Source organism: Coturnix japonica, chromosome 9, assembly GCF_054131305.1.
Source record: "Coturnix japonica strain WE chromosome 9, WE-NBRP24, whole genome shotgun sequence".
NCBI classification, from domain to species: domain Eukaryota; kingdom Metazoa; phylum Chordata; class Aves; order Galliformes; family Phasianidae; genus Coturnix; species Coturnix japonica.
The window spans coordinates 26,863,075-26,880,279 of record NC_140671.1 but is presented as its reverse complement, the minus strand read 5'-3'; the positions used below and the strand labels follow the sequence as shown (position 1 = coordinate 26,880,279).

General features: G+C 44.7%; 1 protein-coding gene across 19 annotated transcripts in view; it reads left to right on the top strand.

Annotated features, from left to right (window-relative positions):
* DHRS3 (dehydrogenase/reductase 3) overlaps window positions 1-17,205 on the top strand; it is a 145,788-nt gene that overhangs the window by 115,453 nt on the left and 13,130 nt on the right. For 8 of the 19 annotated variants that reach the window (XM_085508949.1, XM_085508948.1, XM_085508946.1 and 5 more), the window contains 4 exons: window positions 2,426-2,539; window positions 3,536-3,695; window positions 4,471-4,542; window positions 6,320-6,677. In XM_085508949.1, coding sequence (XP_085365075.1) covers window positions 6,483-6,677 — 195 coding nt within the window. In that variant the 5' untranslated portion in view covers window positions 2,426-2,539; window positions 3,536-3,695; window positions 4,471-4,542; window positions 6,320-6,482. Of the gene's footprint in view, window positions 1-2,422; window positions 2,540-3,535; window positions 3,696-4,470; window positions 4,543-6,319; window positions 6,678-10,428; window positions 10,603-17,205 lie in introns of those variants that run through there. The other 11 variants (XM_085508954.1, XM_085508951.1, XM_085508956.1 and 8 more) reach the window with 5 other exon arrangements.

Below are 17,205 nucleotides of genomic sequence, written 5' to 3'. Positions count from 1 at the left end.
TGCCTTTCGTCTCAGCCCAGCTGTATCACTCTAGAGATATTATTTTCCCATCATCTGATTTGTGATGTGATCTTATTTCCCCATATTCCTAAAGCTGATCTGTTCTCACCTTCCAAGCAAAAACGTTTTCCACTGGTGCTTATTTTCTTCCTCATATGTTCTAGTGAACCACTGGCTTTAGAAAGAAATTATAACCACTTTTAATGAGAATGTTTAAAGAAGGCATTGTTCATAAGGACTTGGGGAAGATTTCATCTACAAACTTATCCCTCAGCTACTTTACAGGCTTCCAGTGCAATTTTTCTCAAGAATAAACCTACTGTTCAGTTTTTGTCCAAATCCACATCACGTTGGTTTAGTCAGATTTCACTTCAGACCATTGAAACAATAAACTCCTTCTCTGATTTTAATTGCCTTAAGGGCTTAATTCTTCACCACTTCTTGTGTGTTAGAGGTTTTGTCAGGACTGAGGGATTAATGAGAGGATCTGGCAAGTTTTGAGTGATGTAAAGGTGAGGTGAATGTACAAAACAAAATGTTAGATGAGTGAATCAGTTTAACATTACACAGCCACTCCATTCCTGGACGTCGGGGCAGCCTCTTGTAGGGGTCAACCAGCCCATGGCAGGAGTTTGGAACTGGATGATCCTTAGGGTCCCCTCCAACCTAAGCCATTCTATGGTTCTTTGATAATTCTATGATTCCTGCCAACATGTGATATTTCTCCCTGTTCTGTCTTTCAATATGAAGACACCAGCTAATAGTCCGAGATGGATTTGGCTTCTAATTAAACCAAGGTGAGAAAAAAGACAGACAGTGCAAAAACATCCTTGAAGTTGCATTTCTTTCTCTGAATTCCTGATAGCACCTACAAGCACTTTGAATGTTCTTCTTCTTATAAAGGCATTTGTTTTTATGCATATCAAATTTAGAAAGGCTATGTCATCTGGATGATCTTAGAAGTCTTTTCCAACCTTAATGATTCTATGGGTCTATTAGGAGCATGCTTTCATGGACAATAGTGGTAGTGGGTGGACAGTTGGACTTGATCCTAGAGGTCTTTTCCAACCATAATGATTGAGTCTGCGGTTCTTCTATCTCAAACTTAGGCTCACTCAGTAAAGGGCTTGCTGTATCTTTATTCATGATACTGATCTGCTGTGAGACCCTGGGAAAGCAGTCAGATTTCCAAGTGTAGGTTTTCACACGAGGCAGGATACAGACTGCTCTCTGTCAAGGCTGGAAGCTGAACAGAAACCTGGTCCCTATGAGCTTAGTCCATGGCAAAACTCCACTTAAAATGCAACAATATCAGCCTTTTAATACTTAATAGCGTATAGAAGGACAGCGTGAAATCATAGGACCACTGGGACACATTTCAAATGGAAAATGTGAACTCAAGGGAAAAATGAAATCAAGAAGCACAAAAATACAGCTCTTGCTTTATCCAAATCTGACAGCAGTACTTCATATAACAAAAACCAGATCATCTTGGCCAAGGAGTTTCATTTTTACAAAGAGGCTTAGTTTTAATCTGTGCCTGTGATGGATTGTCCGTGCTTAAGAACCTGCATGGATGTAAAGAACCGGTACTACTGGACACTGCAGTAATGCAGATTTTATATATTTAAGATATTTCCATGTTTAAGGCTTCCCTGGGCCTCTTTATAGAGCCGGAAAAGTTCGTTCTGCAAAAATGGACCTTTCCTTATGGAAATGTGCAGGTAGAAGTTGCTTTTTCAACACTGTTTATTCCTTCAGGAGTAGGGAAGTAAGGAGAACTATGTTCCTATGAGTCTCATTGAGAGTGCTAGCACACATCACTGCAACCTGAAAGCTGTGTTTCAATTACTGCAGGCTGCTAACCTGCCTTTAAATTAGCTTACCTAAATATGAACTGCAGGTTTCATTTTAAGCTGGTGCTGTTGCAATTAGGCACTCGTGCTTAAGTAAGTATTCAGAAAACATAAAATCATAGAGTGGCTTAGGCTGGAGGGGACTTTAAAGCCCATCCATTTCCAACCCCTGCCATGGGCTGGGTTGTCATGAATGCATCTTTTGAGCTATGGTCCCAGGAATGAGTCATTTCAACCTAATAATTCACAGCAGATTCATCGAAGTGCATTACAGCCCAACGCTTCTGTTAAGAAGCACAGACCCAAACACTGACAAACAGAAGTAGAAACGAAGTGAGTTACCGGTGAGATGTGCTACACGACCACCTTCTTGTGCAAAATGGAACCAAACTCAGTTTAAAATGCCCTGGAAATGGCTCATCCCGAGTGGTTGTGCTGTTTTTATACACTGTGGGGAGCGAATGCTCACAAAACAAATAGTTCAGTGCTGTGCACTATCTGAAATGCAACATTAATTCTGGCACTAAGCGATGGCGTCAGCAACTAATGCAATTCTGCAACATTAGCAGGCCTGCTTATGGAAAGCTGCACTGCAATGGGGAAGGACTCCTGAGTAGGAACATGGAAGAGATCATCAGGAACAACTGCTGTGATGGGACAGACCCTCATTTTCACCAACCAAGGTACGTACCAAGACATTGACTGAAAGCAATTTGAGTGGTCAAACCTAAATGAAAGCGTGGTTTGGGTTGCACTAAAAAAGAGATGAATGTTGGATTTTGTAGAGGAGATGGTCTGGAAAAAGACCTTATGCCAAACAGCCTGTCATGGTTACTAGGCAGTAATGAAGTGAAATCCCAGATTACTCTTTTGCCACTTTTCAGAATGGAACAGCAATTCAAGGGGACAAATCTCACCTGTTCTCAGTACATGCAGAACTCGGTACATGCAGCATTTAAAGCTATCTGATTTTTCACTCCAGTTTGGTGAATTTCAAAATGACTTGCTCATATTTCACCAGGTTTATTGCAGACAAGAAGCACTAACTCCAGTTTTGTTGCATTACCTCCAATTCTTGCTCTCATTGCGCAGTGTTTGAGCTTCTGGTTTGCAACTGCTTGGGAGTGAATGCAGAGCAAAGCAGGAGAACAGTGAAAGAGTTCATAGGTTCACCGAGATCTGAAGGTGACGTTAGGAAAATCAAAATGCTTCATTTTGAAGCTGTGTCTTTTGGCTCCAGATGCACATTTGCACAACATTCATCCATAATGAATGGGGAAAAAAAACAACAACCAACCAGCCACTTTTAATACTTTTCAGAATGTTATTTAATGGGGAACAGGGCTGGTTCCACTGGCATTAAAGGACTTGTGAATGTTTGAAAGAATCAAAACATCAGGCTTGCTTGAACTTCATATCCCTTCATTTTTAACACTGCTTCTTATTCCTATACCGAAAGTTGTTATATTTGTTACCAGTCCAGACACTGAGTCATTCCCGTTTAAGCCAGACACTGCGCTCTCTGTGTAATTTCTCTCTCCCCTTCAGAGTTTCTGGACTGAGAGGAAAGCTGTAATGCCAAGTGCCTCCCCCAGCTCCATTTCTAACTGTAAAAACACACAGAGGTGCTCAGTGCTGCCAAGCAGCCATGGAAATTCTCACAGCTCTGGTTATTTCAGATGCAGCTCTGTTAGAGGATACCTGGTTTTGAACAGTCTCCGCAGACTGCAGTTGCAATGGCTCAACTTCTTCTCCCTAGAAGCCTCTCTCCTGGTCCCATATGGTGAGGCTGTGACCACCGTTTGACTTCCTTAATGAAAGGAAAACTGGCATTTAAAGGTAAGAACTCTGCAAGCTTCTCTCTTAATCTTACTTTTTTTCTGGAGACCTTTGTGGAAGTTTTAGCGGTGTTGAAGTTGATACAAGTTTGAATGTGGGTAGCACCAAAAATCCAGTCGTTATTTTTGCCACCAAATAACCCTTGAACCACATGGCTGCTTTGAGCTGTCGTTTTAAGAACGTGCTTGGTAATGAAGCATAAAGTCAGGCTTATTTTCAAAGGGATCTGGCTTCCTAGCTCACTGCTATTGGCTGTGTAATACAGATTCACTGCCTGTGTGCTTTTAGACTCATGCAGTTGCATTGCCATGGTCCTTTAGTCACTGTAGGGGAAATTAAGCTTGAGAACATCCTTCAGTTTCATCATTTGGATCCTTTCAGTGTCTGAGGAAGGGCTACGAGGAAGGAGACAGAGTCTTTAGCAGGGTCTGTTGTGATAGGACAAGGGGAAATGGTTTCCAACTAAAAGAAGGGAGATTTAGATGAGACATAATAAGTGTTTTACAATGAGGGCAGTGAGGCACTGCAAAGACTGCCCATAGAGGTGGTGCAGACACCCAAGGTCACGGAATGGGGCTCTGAGCACTGATGGGGCTGTGGGTGTCCCTGTTCAGTGCAGGGCTTGGACCTGATGGCCTTTGGGGTTCCTTCCAGCTCCAACCCTTCCATGATTTTTCAGTGATTCTAGTTTTTACCACTAGATGGCTTCCCAGGATAGTGGATGTAGATTCATGTCTGTGGGGCTGGCTTCATTTTGGCACGTTCTTATTAACAGCACGGTCACCAAAACCAGCACGACTGGAGCGGCAGCGTGAAGCTGACATCGCTGAGCATCTCCTGGCATCCTGTAAACGTTCAAATTCAGATTACAACAACTGGTAACGTGGGGTGAGCAGCCCTGAGCTCAAAGTTGGAGAGGCCCTGGCACTGCTGCCTGGAGAAGTCATGGATGCTCCATCCCTGGAGGTGCCCAAGGCCATGGATGGGCTGATCTGGTGGGAGACAACCAGCCCATGGCAGATTTAAGGTCCCCTCCAAACAAAGCCATTGTGTGATTTTATGAAACGTGCACTTAGACCCTCCTCAATATGCAACATACCCACCTCATGCTTAACAGCACAAACAAATAACTCGGGGACCTAGTTGCAACATATCTGCCCTTTCTCCTGTTGCAACACAAAGCGCTACAGAGACCTTGTGTTGCAACTGTGCCCTTCTGTCTGGACAGAAGTCATGGAAAAGGAGAGAAAAATCATCACAGAATCACAGCGTGGCTTAGATTGGAGGGGAGCTTAAAGACCATCCAGTTCCAATCTCCTGCCATGGGTAGAGTTGCCAACCACCAGCTCAGGCTGCCCAGGGCCCATCCAACATCACCTTGAATGTGTCCAGGGTGCTCAGAGTGAGGTAGTGAGGCCCTAATGAACTTCCTTCCTATTGTCTAACCTAAATCTTACAGCTTAAAGCCATTCCCCCTTGTCCTTTCGCTATCAGACCATGCATAAAGTCACTCTCCCTCCTGTTGATAAGCTCCCTTCAAGCACTGCAAGGCCACAGTGTTTGACACTCCAAAACACAGTGTTTGATGGAAGAAACTTCATCTCCTTTTATCACTGACCGGCAACACCAGCATCACCCTCGAGCTGTCCATATTATGGCTCGGTGCTGACAGATGACGACCAGCTTGGCTTGGGTTCAGATGGGCTGAAAGTGGGATGCTTTCCCACTATCGCCGTCTCCATCCGTGCATGGGGCTCTATGGCAGCGAGATCTCCTCGGTGCTCAGCCCGGAGCGGATCTTCCCCTCCGTGCGGGTTGCGGTGCAGCCCCGAATCGAGGGCGGCAGCCGGGGAACGGGAACCGCGCTCCGGGAGCGGCTCCGGGGGAGGAGAGAGAGCAGCCAGCCACTCACAGGAACAGTAGTGAAATCTCCCCGACACTTTAACTGTCAATCAGGCTTAATGGGGTATAAAACCTCCCCAGCGCCGCGGCTGCGATAGGCAGACAGAGCAATAGGGAGAAATGAGTAAGAGCTGAAGGAGAGCTCGGCGTAATTCCTGCTCGGTGATCGCAGATCCGCCGGGTGAGGAACCAGGAGAGGGGGCAGAGGGGCAGCCCAGCCCTGCAGCCGGCTCGGGACGGAGCGCCGGGAGATATTTATAGATAGGAAAACAAAAACAACCTTCCCCTGAATAGACCCTTTCTTAAATAGAAAAGTCCTGGCAATTCTGTCTCATTTCAGCGATTTCCTGAGTCTAAGAATAGAAATGAGCCGCCTGGAAGGCGCTGCAGGCAGCAGTTTGGAGACATAGGCTGCTTTATTTGATTTTTTCCAAGTACAAAAAAAAAACAGCCAACAACAACCAAACCTTCCCATTTGGATACGGGATTTGCACGTCGGCCTTTGGCACGGAGGGTCGGATGGCTACTTTTGATCGGACTTCTTGTTTTCCTACAAAACTGTTCTGCAGTTAAAGGCACGGGATCAGCATTACCTGCATGTGACGACCCCGGAGGACACCGACCGAGAGGCAGAGCTCTCCTGCACTGCTTTCCTCCCACCCCAGTTTATTAGGAGGGGAGAGAAGGATTATTTTTTTCACTCCCTTCTGTTTTTTTTCCAGCCCAAGAATTGCTCACCCCCAAGTTCTGGAGGAGGGGGGAGGGGGGCGAAGACTCGTCACCCACCTGCGGGTGCATGAAAGGTGCTGGCTTTCCATCTCTGTTCCCTTGCTCTTGTGAAAGGTTGGAAGAGCATTTTGTCACCCCATCGCCCAGAACAAGAGGATGGTTTGGAAATGGCTGGGCGCTGTGCTGCTGCTCCCCGTGCAGATGCTTTACCTGGTGCTGAAAGCTGCCGTGTGTGCTTTGCTGCCTCCCAAACTGCGGGATCTGACCGGGGACACCGTGTTGGTGACGGGTGGGGGACGTGGCATCGGCCGCCAATTGGCCCGAGAGTTCGCCAAGCGAGGAGCTAAGAAGGTGAGATGGGGGAATGGGCACCTGCTGCTGTATGGGACTGGAGGGGAGAAGGGGCACCTGGAGCGGGGCTCACCTCCCTGCCCTCCTTTGGGACTCAGGGTGGGTAGAGCTCTGCTTTCTGTTTGCCAGGTCATCTCGTGTGCTTTCTGAAGCCCCTTCTGTGCTGCTTTTTGCCAGCCCTAAGTAAGGTGAGTGCTGCTCAAAGGTTGTGCTGCCCCAGCGAGGAGGAGCAGCACGATGTGTGAGCTGTGCATCTCTCCTTGAGTGTGCATGTTTCCTTTAGGAAAGGAGAAAAGGAGAGGGACTCTGAGAATGCTCTGTCTGCACTGCAGTCTGGAAGTGCAGATGTAGCTGCTGCCCTCCTTCCCTTGTCAGGAACAGCTGTGTACCTTGAAATCTGTTTTCCTAAGTACAGGTGTGAATCAAACAGGGATAATTAAACAAACAAAAAGCCACGACTGACCAAGGGGCAGAGGTTGGCTTCCTTTCCCAGGTAACAGTGATAGGAGCAGAGGTGATGGCTTCAAGTTGCATCAGGGGAGGTTCAGGTTGGATATTACAGAAGAGTGGTAATGCATTGGCATAACCACCTAGGGAGGTGTGGGGTCACCATCCCTGTGTTGTAAGAATGTGGAGATGTGGCACTGAGGGATGTGGTCAGTGGGCAATATTGGTGGTAGGTGGATGGTTGGAATGAGTGGGGAGAGAGTGAGGGAGGTGAAGGATTTATCCAGCCCTAGGTTTGGAGTGAAGCTGAAGATTTGTCATCACCTGCAGGTGCATGAAGCCCTCAAACAAAGCTTTTAGATTGAAGGTTTCATCTTTATTCCTCTTTAAGGGGTAGTGGAAGGGAAGAACCATGTGAAATTAGCTGCATAAATACTGCACCATGTGAGAGAGAATGAATGAGAGTAAATGCAGATAAGGAAGAAGAAAAATGCAGAATGAGGACGACTAAGGAAAAATCTGCATGTTGTTTGGGTTGGTGTTTTGTCTCTTCCTCACCCATATGCTTCAGTTTTCCATGTGTGGAACAGAGCGGTTCTGGTGCATGACTTTAAGGTGTAAAATAAAGTCAGCATTGAACTTTGATGTTTGTGCACGCTGGTGTTTAAACATCGTGTTGAGATTTACGAACTCTTGGAGACAGAACAAACAAGCTGCCTGACCTTTGGACCCAAACAATTTGCTGAAAGTGTATTTCCATTATCTGTTAGGACACTGTGCTTTGGTATTAAGTTAGTTAGCCTGGATGGTTGCTATGCTGAGCTGCAGCACTGGAGCGCTACCATTTCTATTGCTAACCCAGGGGCTCCCCATCCTCAGCTGGATGCTGAGCAATGGTAGCCAGCCCTGGCTGCTATAGGCCAAGAAGAGCTCAGGAGCTGAGGATGCAGTTGTTATAAACTGATACAGACTGTGGTTCATCTTCATGTCCTATCTCTACAATCACTGCAGATCTTAGGCTGAAAGAATAAACAACTGAATAGTTCTTAGGCAGCTTTGTACTCTTCTCACAGCGTCATGAAGTGCTGTGTGGTTGTAGTCATTGTTTGTAACTCTGAGGTGGCTTTTTTTGTTGTTTTCCATGCTTGTCATTGAGGTGTTTTACTTTTTGCTTTTGCTGAACTCAAATCAGGTTCTCCTTTCAGTTAAATCATAGCTACCCAGAGAGTGAAACGTGGCACTCCACAAGCTGTGGGCCTGCCTGGCCCATTGGTGGTGGCACATCTTCCCAGCAATACTCAAGCAGGATTAACTCTTTCTTCAGTGTTTTTAATGATGTTTATAATGGGTTGATGGCTGGACTAGATGATCTCGGTGGTCTTCTCCAACCGTAATGATTCTATGATGCCATGAATGAGAGCTTGACCTTCATGTGGTAGCTTTGCTACCTTTGTTTGAGGTTTCACTCCTTTTCTGCCTCCTGTTATCAGCGCTGACTTTCTGTATTTCATGCAGTCTCCATGTAGAATGCAAGCCCTCTTTTTGACACTACTCTGTGATTTTATGCTTTGCATTGGACAATCAAACTGGAAACTGAGTGGCCAGCAAGTCATCTTTCAATGAGACCTTTGAGAATTACTTATTCTACCTTTTTTCTTGCTTTTGTACGCAGATAGCTGTTGAATAATATTTAGAAAGCTTGAGTTATTGATCATAATTAATAATTGATATCAGATTCTGGTTGTCAGATGGCGTATTGACAACATCCATGCAAAGTCTGGCAGACTGCATCCATTAAGGCCCCAAATTCTGCAGAATTTGAGCAGAAGCAATGGCAGAAGTTCAGGTTCTGACAGTGGTTGTGCAGAATACCTTGAAGATGCATCGCAGCGTTTGCGCACGCAGACATAGTGGCGGAGTTTTGGAGGTAGGCGGCGATATACAACCATAATTTTGAGATTAGAATCTTCTGAAAGATGGGTTAGTTGAGCCCCGTTAGCATCTGAAACCTCCTCTGGTAATTAGACTGGATTGCATTTCCCCTTATAGTCTATTTGTCTTTTCTGAAGCGGGTTTTGTTGATCGCTGATAGGATGCACCTTCACAGTTTTCACGTAAGATGACACTATTGTATTCCATGAAGATATTTAATATGGTCACATCTGTGATTTTTTTTGAGTGTAAAATTTCAGTCCTGCAGTTAAAGCTCTGAAGAAGGCAAGAAATAAATGAGAAAAGGGTTGAGCCTAATACAGACACAGAGTTTTCAGCTTGATAGGTGAGCACTGAAATTCTGAAGCCAACAGAACAGCAATCCCTTGGGTATGATCATGTACATCCATCCTCATTGCCATTCTCCACCCCCATTCTTTTTAACTCCATTGCTCTGCCATTGTGCCACAGGTATGAGTGGAACAGGAAAACACCTTGCTGTTCTTTGGACTGATGAAATTGCCTAAAAGGGAACACAGCAGCATTAGTTGACTTTTTAAATGATGGGCTTTGGTCACTAGATCATTCCTGATTGTCTACAGTAAGAGGTCAGGGGATCCATACTCCTATTTTTGGGTTGAAGTTTTCAAATACTACTTGGCCATGGGAGACAGTAAAGACTTGCATCCTCTATTGGAGCAATAGAGCTTCATCTCTGCCTCATGCATTGATAGTTTGTTGGGGCTCTTAGCCTTGGGTGTTCTGTGCTTAGCCAAAGGGGAAGAGTCAGCCTGTGTTATTGAAAAGTTATTGAATGGCTTTGTGATCCAGTGCTTATGGAAGTAAAAACTTAATTCCAAATCTTAATGGTATTATAAGATTATAATGAGAGTGCAGGCCTATGGAGGAACAGACCTTAATGGATGTGAGTAGTCAAAGGGATGTAGGGGCTGAATAGGTTCATTCGCCAATAGAGTTGGAAAATGCTTTGGGGTGTCTCCATGCCATTTGCTTTGCCTACAGCATTCTCAATGAGATGTCAGCTCTGTTCTTGATGTTCTCCTGTGAAGATGTTTGGATTTTCTTGTAATTTTGTTTATTCACAGATGATTTAATCTGAGCTGTGACTGAACAGGGAAGAGATAGTTGCTTCTTAGGCATTCTGAATTATTAAATGTGGCTAAAGATGCAATCATAAGGTAGAAACACATTCTCCAACTCCAGTATGTATTTTAGTGTCTGAGGTTATCTGACATAAGAGTATCTTCAGCCTTTCCTGCTGGGAGATTTGTCACTGTGGATCTTCAGCATTGTACCTATGGATGTATATTTTGCCCTCTTAGATCGGCTCTATTTTTCTCCTCCAGCTGTTACATGTCTGCCTCTTTGGTGAATCAAGGGTGTTTTGACAAGAGATGTCTCCAAGACACCAGATGGATTGGGGCAGCCTTCTGTTAGCATGGTGCTGCTGCAGAGGAGGGTTGAACGCTTCCTATTAACCTTCCTGAGAGTTCTCCACATTCATCACTGTGCAAGAAATGACCTGGTAAATGCACTGAAAGATCTCTCCTTTCCCTCTTCTGTTCTCTGAGCATTTGCTTCCTGTATTGAGGGAGAGCAGAAGACTCAAAGGGTTTGCATGCTTGAGTGGTGGATGAGGTAAGCGGTCTGGAATATCAGGACAGACAAGGGCCCTTACTAGATGGCAAGGAGCTGGTGTCACCAAAAAGAAAACAAGAAACGGAAACTTCACTCTTGCATGGAATGTACTGCTTGATAGCCATGACCTCACTCTGTCAGCACTGCAGTCTAGACAATTGTTTGCAAGTCTGCAAGGTACTCGGAGCAGGATGTCAGCCTGGTGGGCAGCTGCAGAATGCCACAGACACACTAACACTGACTGTCATGGGGCAGTTAGCAAAGATCCCAAAGGCCTTACTTGAGAACTTGTGCTTTAGATGATGATCGTGCCTGTATGATTTTATTCAGGCTACAAGCCGTCTCCTGAAATCTCAAGTCTTCTTCCTGTCATTACTTGCATAATGTTTTCAGAGCTTAATGCCTTCATTTAGAAAGAGCCCTTGTCATTGGAGTGGGCGGTCCTCCCTCAGCTTGGTTTCGGTTGGGATGGGAATGAGAAGGAAGGGATGGGAGCTGTGCAAAGGCAGCACTGCTGCATGGAAGCCTGGAGCCAGTTTCCTTCTGCTCTGCTAATTTAAACAGAACTGCTTCAGGTGCTTCAGAGCTTCTTATCATTGGAGAGTTTTAGCTGAGTGAGATTTGGGGCTGAGTGAGAGCACTGCAGAAAGATTATGCAAAAATGGTGTAGAGTCCTGGGATTCAACCCGAAATACCCAGTAATGGAGTCTTTGGTAAGCTCTGAATTGATTAAACTGAGACAGGGGAGGTTTAGGTTGGATCTTAGGAGGATGTTTTTCATTCAGAGGGTGGTGATGCACTGGAACAGGTTGCCCAAGGAGGCTGTGGATGCCCCATCCCTGCAGGCATTCAAGGCCAGGCTGGATGTGGCTCTGGGCAGCCTGGGCTGCTGGTTGGTGACCCAGACATTATAACAGCTAGAGACGAGAGTAGCACTGATCTCCTGAGGTAAAGGTAAAATAGTGAGTCTGATTCTAAGGGTAATTCAGAACTGTGACCTTTCCAAGCTGTGGGATAAAAGCTTTGAGTATCTCATGTGGATTTAAGAGTTCTAAATCTGAAATGCTTTTTGAATTACTGTCCTTCTCAACCATTCTTCTCTGATTTCACTCTCAGAATCTCTCAAATACTCCACGTGTCTGTGTTTGAATGTGAGCTCTCACATAAAGCAGAACCTGACATCAAATCCGTAATGCACAGCAAGTTTTATCTGCCACCAAGTTCCACTCAGGCAGACTGCAGTGCTCCAAAGCAGGAAGCATCGCTTCTGTTGTGCACAATGGAGCCAGAGTAAATGCATTAAGCAAGTCATCCTGCTTGCTGTCTGCATCTTTGAAATGCACTGTGGCTGATCCATGCTTCAAGATGGCACTTGCAGAATACAAGCAGCTTCTGAGGCATGTCTTGCAATGCACACTGTGTGCAGACATGCATAGACCTGACCTGACATCCCAGAGCAGGTGTGTTCTGCTGGACAGAAAAGAGCTGCTTTGAAACAGCAGAATTTCAGAGCTTGGAGGAAGTCATTTTCATGTGATTAATTGCTGTGTAGTTGTGGTGGGCAGGTAACTGCGATGGAATGGAATTGTAGAGACTTTACAATGATGGTTTTAAAAGAAATGGGCACTGTTCTGATGTATATCACCCAGTGCAGAATGTGCATGTCCTGGTTTGGAGAACACACATCAGGTGTAGAGAGTGCAGTAGGAAACACAGGGGTTGTTTGAGTACCTACTGGTGGGGGGTAAAGGTGGAACAGGAGCTGTACCACCAATGAAAGGTGGTCAGTAACATGGGGGTACTGGCCTTGAAGGTGGATGTGAACCCTCAGACATGGCAAGCTTGAAGAGGAGGCAGTGAAATTCGAAAGGAGTCGATGTGGTGAAGGCTGTAGTCCAGGTGTGGGGTTGGAGGGGGAAAAAAAGCTGCTTTTCTTGAATTTCAGTTGGTTTTTCAGTTAGGATTTTCATTTTAAGGGATTCTTCCCCATTTTATTTGTATTGTTTTGTCACTTCAGTGACATTTAAATGTGCTGCTGTGTATTTCTGTTGCCTTTGTGTCATGCGTCTGGCACAGGTTAGGAAGACGTTGACTGAGATCTTTAGAACTGTTTCCATCTGAACCTCGTAACGTATATAGGTAGTTTTACTGCATTAAAAATGAGTTAAACATGCTGTTGAACTAATGTCTAATGAGTCTGGCACAGCAATTTGCTTTAAGAATGACCTTAAGCCCTGCATACATTTCTAAGCATTCTGACCTCGATGCCTAGAAGGAATGAAAGATGTAATTCATCTTTTTACCTTGTTATAGAAACCTGTCATGGTTGGGGCGTGTGGGGTGGTAATTGAAGGGTGTCCAGGTGAGAAGTCTATAGGAGACCATGAGGATGCAGGCAGGCTGAGGGAGCTGGGGATGTTCAGCCTGGAGAAGGCTCCAGGGAGATCTCATTGCCACCTTCCAGCACCTTAAGGCATATAAAGCAGAAATTATTATAGAGATCTTCCTAGCTGGGCCCAGATTCTCTTCTTCAAAGCATGACGTCAACGTGCTAAAGAGTTGAATAAGTCAGAGCCAGGCACTGACAGATGTGTTGGCTGATAACACTGACGCCAGTAGGAAGGGGTCAAATACATGTTGTTTGACCTTTATCCCAGCGGGGATCAAATTGATTCTAATTAATAGACTTGGGAATAGCTGGGTACCTTGGCAGGCTTTGTAACTCATTTAAATTGTTCATCCTGTTAGTTTAGCCATAAACTACGTGTAATTACAAAAGGGTTTTGTGGACAGCCACGCTTATGTTGCCACCTTCTTAATTACAGTTTATTGAATACAGTGCTATGGAGCTGACTTATTTTGATTAACATAAAGCTTTGTTGTCTAACACTGGCTGACCCAATATGTCAGTGCTCTAATAACAAGACAGTACTGTTTGAAAGCACAAATGCAGCTCTTGAAATCAGTTACAACTTGCCAGTGTGACCATGAGATAAACATGGCTCTCAATGTATTATCAATGGCAGTTGTACCTTTGAGTACACTTAAGCAACCTCTTAAAACTATATGTTTATATACAAATAATGCCTGGAAAGATGATAGACTGTGTATCTATCTATCTATATGGCTGGGCATGTTTTCGGCCACAGGTAAGGTTGGGGAGGCTGTTGGTATGACCTGGCTGCTGTGTTTCATCCCATAACTAAATGGAACAGCCTTTTAAAGTAGGCACAGATACAGTCAAGCATGGCTTCCAGTTGGGTTGGTTTTCTTCCTCTCAACCCACACAGGCACCAACTTGCACCAGTTGTACAGGTAGACAGCATTTGTCTTTCAGGTTTGGCTTCTCTCCCAACAAGTCCTGGACTGAAGCTGCTGAGTTTCCATGAGTCCCAACTTGGATCCACAAGTGAAAATTGCAGATGCTGGATCAAATCTTAATTCAGTGCTTCTAGAAGTTTCTCTGTGCAGCAGAGTTCATCTGTATTGCTAATCTGAAGCTAAGAGGTGGTGACTTACTACTTAAAAAACAGGAGATTTGAAGCAATTAGAATTGTTTGTTCATCCTGTTTGCCCTTTGAATCACTGGGTACACCCAAGTTACATTTTCCTTCATATCAGAGGGGAGGATAAAACTTGCACCACTTCAAATGAAAGCAGAAATTCTTAGATAACCATTTGGTGCCAAACTGTGAGCAAAACTTCAAATATTATGGGACTTAAAATGCATGTGAGTGGAAAATGTTGTCGTAAAGACACTTCAGTGTTCATAGAATCATTCACATTGGAAAACATCACTAAGATCATCCAGTCTAACCCATCCCACTGTGCCCACTGCCCACATCCCTCAGTGCCACATCTCCACACTGAACCCCTCCATGGATGGTAACCCCATTGCTCCCTGGGCAGCTGTTCCTTCTAAGGAGAAATTGTCCCTAATATCCAATGGCACAACTTTAAGAAGAAGGGATCAAAAATAGCAGAAAACAGGTGATTGGGTATTTTCTGCATGAAAATTAAATTAGTGCTTCTCTTAGATCTGTCACTTTAATCATCTTGCTACTATTAAACAACACTTCATCTCTGCTCAGCACATGCACTGGGAGATATCTGGCTGCTGTAGCTTGGAGAGGGAATAGGAAATCCTGAGATCAGCTTCTAGCAGATTGAGTTTAAGTTCAAACTCCAGTTCCCTATTCTCCATCTCCTAAAGGAACTCAGCAGTGAGGACAACGCTCAACTTACTGCCTCAAGGAGGTCGTGCTTCCAAGTAGAATATTAAAGAGATCCAGCTGGTACAAATGCTTCTTTCCCGAAGTGGTAATAGAGCAGGGCTGGCTCTTACCGCAATGAGCTGTCAGAAGTGATGTAAGAACATTTCCAAGGCTCTTGGGAAACACGGGAGCCTTGCAGTGAGACGTTTGATTTGAGATACACTGATGGTGCAATGTCATAGTGCGTGCTTTGTGTTGCTGGCTCTTGGGTTTTAATCCAGGCACTTTGGAGATTATTGTCTGTGCTGTATTTATATGTGAATGTGCGCTTTATAGAAGCAGGAGGTTTGTTTCTTTGCAAGCAACATTCTCATTTCCCCTGATGACATGTAACCCTTGCAAATTGCTCTGACACCTCCCGTGATGCGAGGGTGTGAGTGTGTGTGCACACTTGTGTGTGTAAGTGTGAGGGTAAGCGTGTGCATGGCGTGATCTGGCACTTTGCATCTTCACAGCCCAGAGTTCAGCAGCAGGTCAGCCAGCTCCTCCTGACATCATTACACTTGTTTACCACTCACACAGAGGAAGTGCTGAGCTGATGGGTTTGCCCACTGTCATCCTTTTAGGCCAGTGTTTTTCTGCAGCATCAAAAGTGTAGGGGAGCCTTTGACTTCCATGAAGCCGTTTTAGCATCTCTTCCTGTCTGAGCTGAGAGGGGAAAATTAAACACGGGAAATCCTTAACCACTGAAATGATATTACAGAGAACAACCTCATCCAAAGGATGGAAACATCCAGGGAGCAGTAACTCATTAATACGCCAGAGCTCAATTTGTGATTGCCTGACAGCCATAGTAACTCATTAATACGCCAGAGCTCGATTTGTGATTGCCTGACAGCCATATTAGGTGCATATTAAATAAGCATCATTGTAGTAAAGCCTCAGGAGGGCTGCTCTGATCAGTCCTGGGTAGGAATTTTGCTTCTACGTTTAGATGTCATTTTGAGCTGGAGCTGTGCTGGTTGTCCTGTCTTTTATTGTTATTTATGTTATAAGCAGGGTGTAATTACACTTCATCTTTGCAGTGTATTGAGAGCAAGAGGGAGCAGCCTCAATTGCACCGAGGGACGTGCAGGTTGGATATTAGGGAAGGTTTCTTCTCAGAGCAGTGATGTGCTGGCACAGCTGCCCAGGGAGCAGTGGAGTCACCATCCATGGAGGTGTTCAGTGTGGGGATGTGGCACTGGGGGTTGTGTTAATGGGCTGAGAGAGTTAAATAGAACCTAATAGCCACCGTTTGTACAGCAGATGGATGGGTTTTAGAAATTCTGCCCTGTTGCATAGCAACAGTCATCATTAAAAAATAACATTTGGAAATGTGCAGAAAAAAAATACAAGAAAGCAATTAAGCATTTAAATATCAAAGCTTTCTTCTAGACCAGACCCCGTATTGCTGTGAATAAACACTTGTATGAAAAGGTGCTTTTTGATAGTTTTTATATGGGTTTTAAATGGTAGCAAACCTCTTTTTTGCTATGGAGTCAAAGAAAGGAGAGTTGTAGGGGAGCTCGTCTGGAGCTGCTGTGAGTATTCGGTTATATATGGATTTAATGCAGGCATTTCAACTCCCTGTGCTTCTCCAGCAGCCTCAAGGGAGGAATTTTTTCAGTCGAGCTGCATCGTATTATGTGCGTGGCTGATCTGGAGCACATTTAGGTCCTTCTGGAGGGCAGTTTATAATGACAGCATTAGAAACATTATTCATTCTTAGGTTTCCATGTCTGTTTTTGTTGCGAGCATTCCTCAAGTTTAATAACTTCAAATACTTTCCCCATGTCTTTCTTTTCAATGATATTCCTGCAAGGACTGGGATTTTCTGTCCACCTGTCCTCTGGCTGTTCAACATTCCTCGTGCCTTTCCTTGTCCAGCACAGCATCTCTTCCATTTACCTCCACCTTATTTCTCAATGCAGAGTGTCCTTGGCTGCATCAGGGCTGTGATGGCACATCAGCACTGTGTCATATCGTGTGTTAAATGTGCCTCCAATGCATGGAGCACTGAGCACAGCATCTAATTGGCAGAATTGCATGAGTTTTTATAGAGGTTGTAGTGGAATTTTGTATATCCCCCCCCAAATAAGTGCTGACAAAACACTCATAATGACATAGATTGAAGCAAAACTGAAGTTGATGGAAATTAAAGCAGGCTTGGTGTACTCCTTAAGTTGGTAATAAGTGTAACTGGTTCTTCTATAAGCAGTACAGGGGAGCTGCCC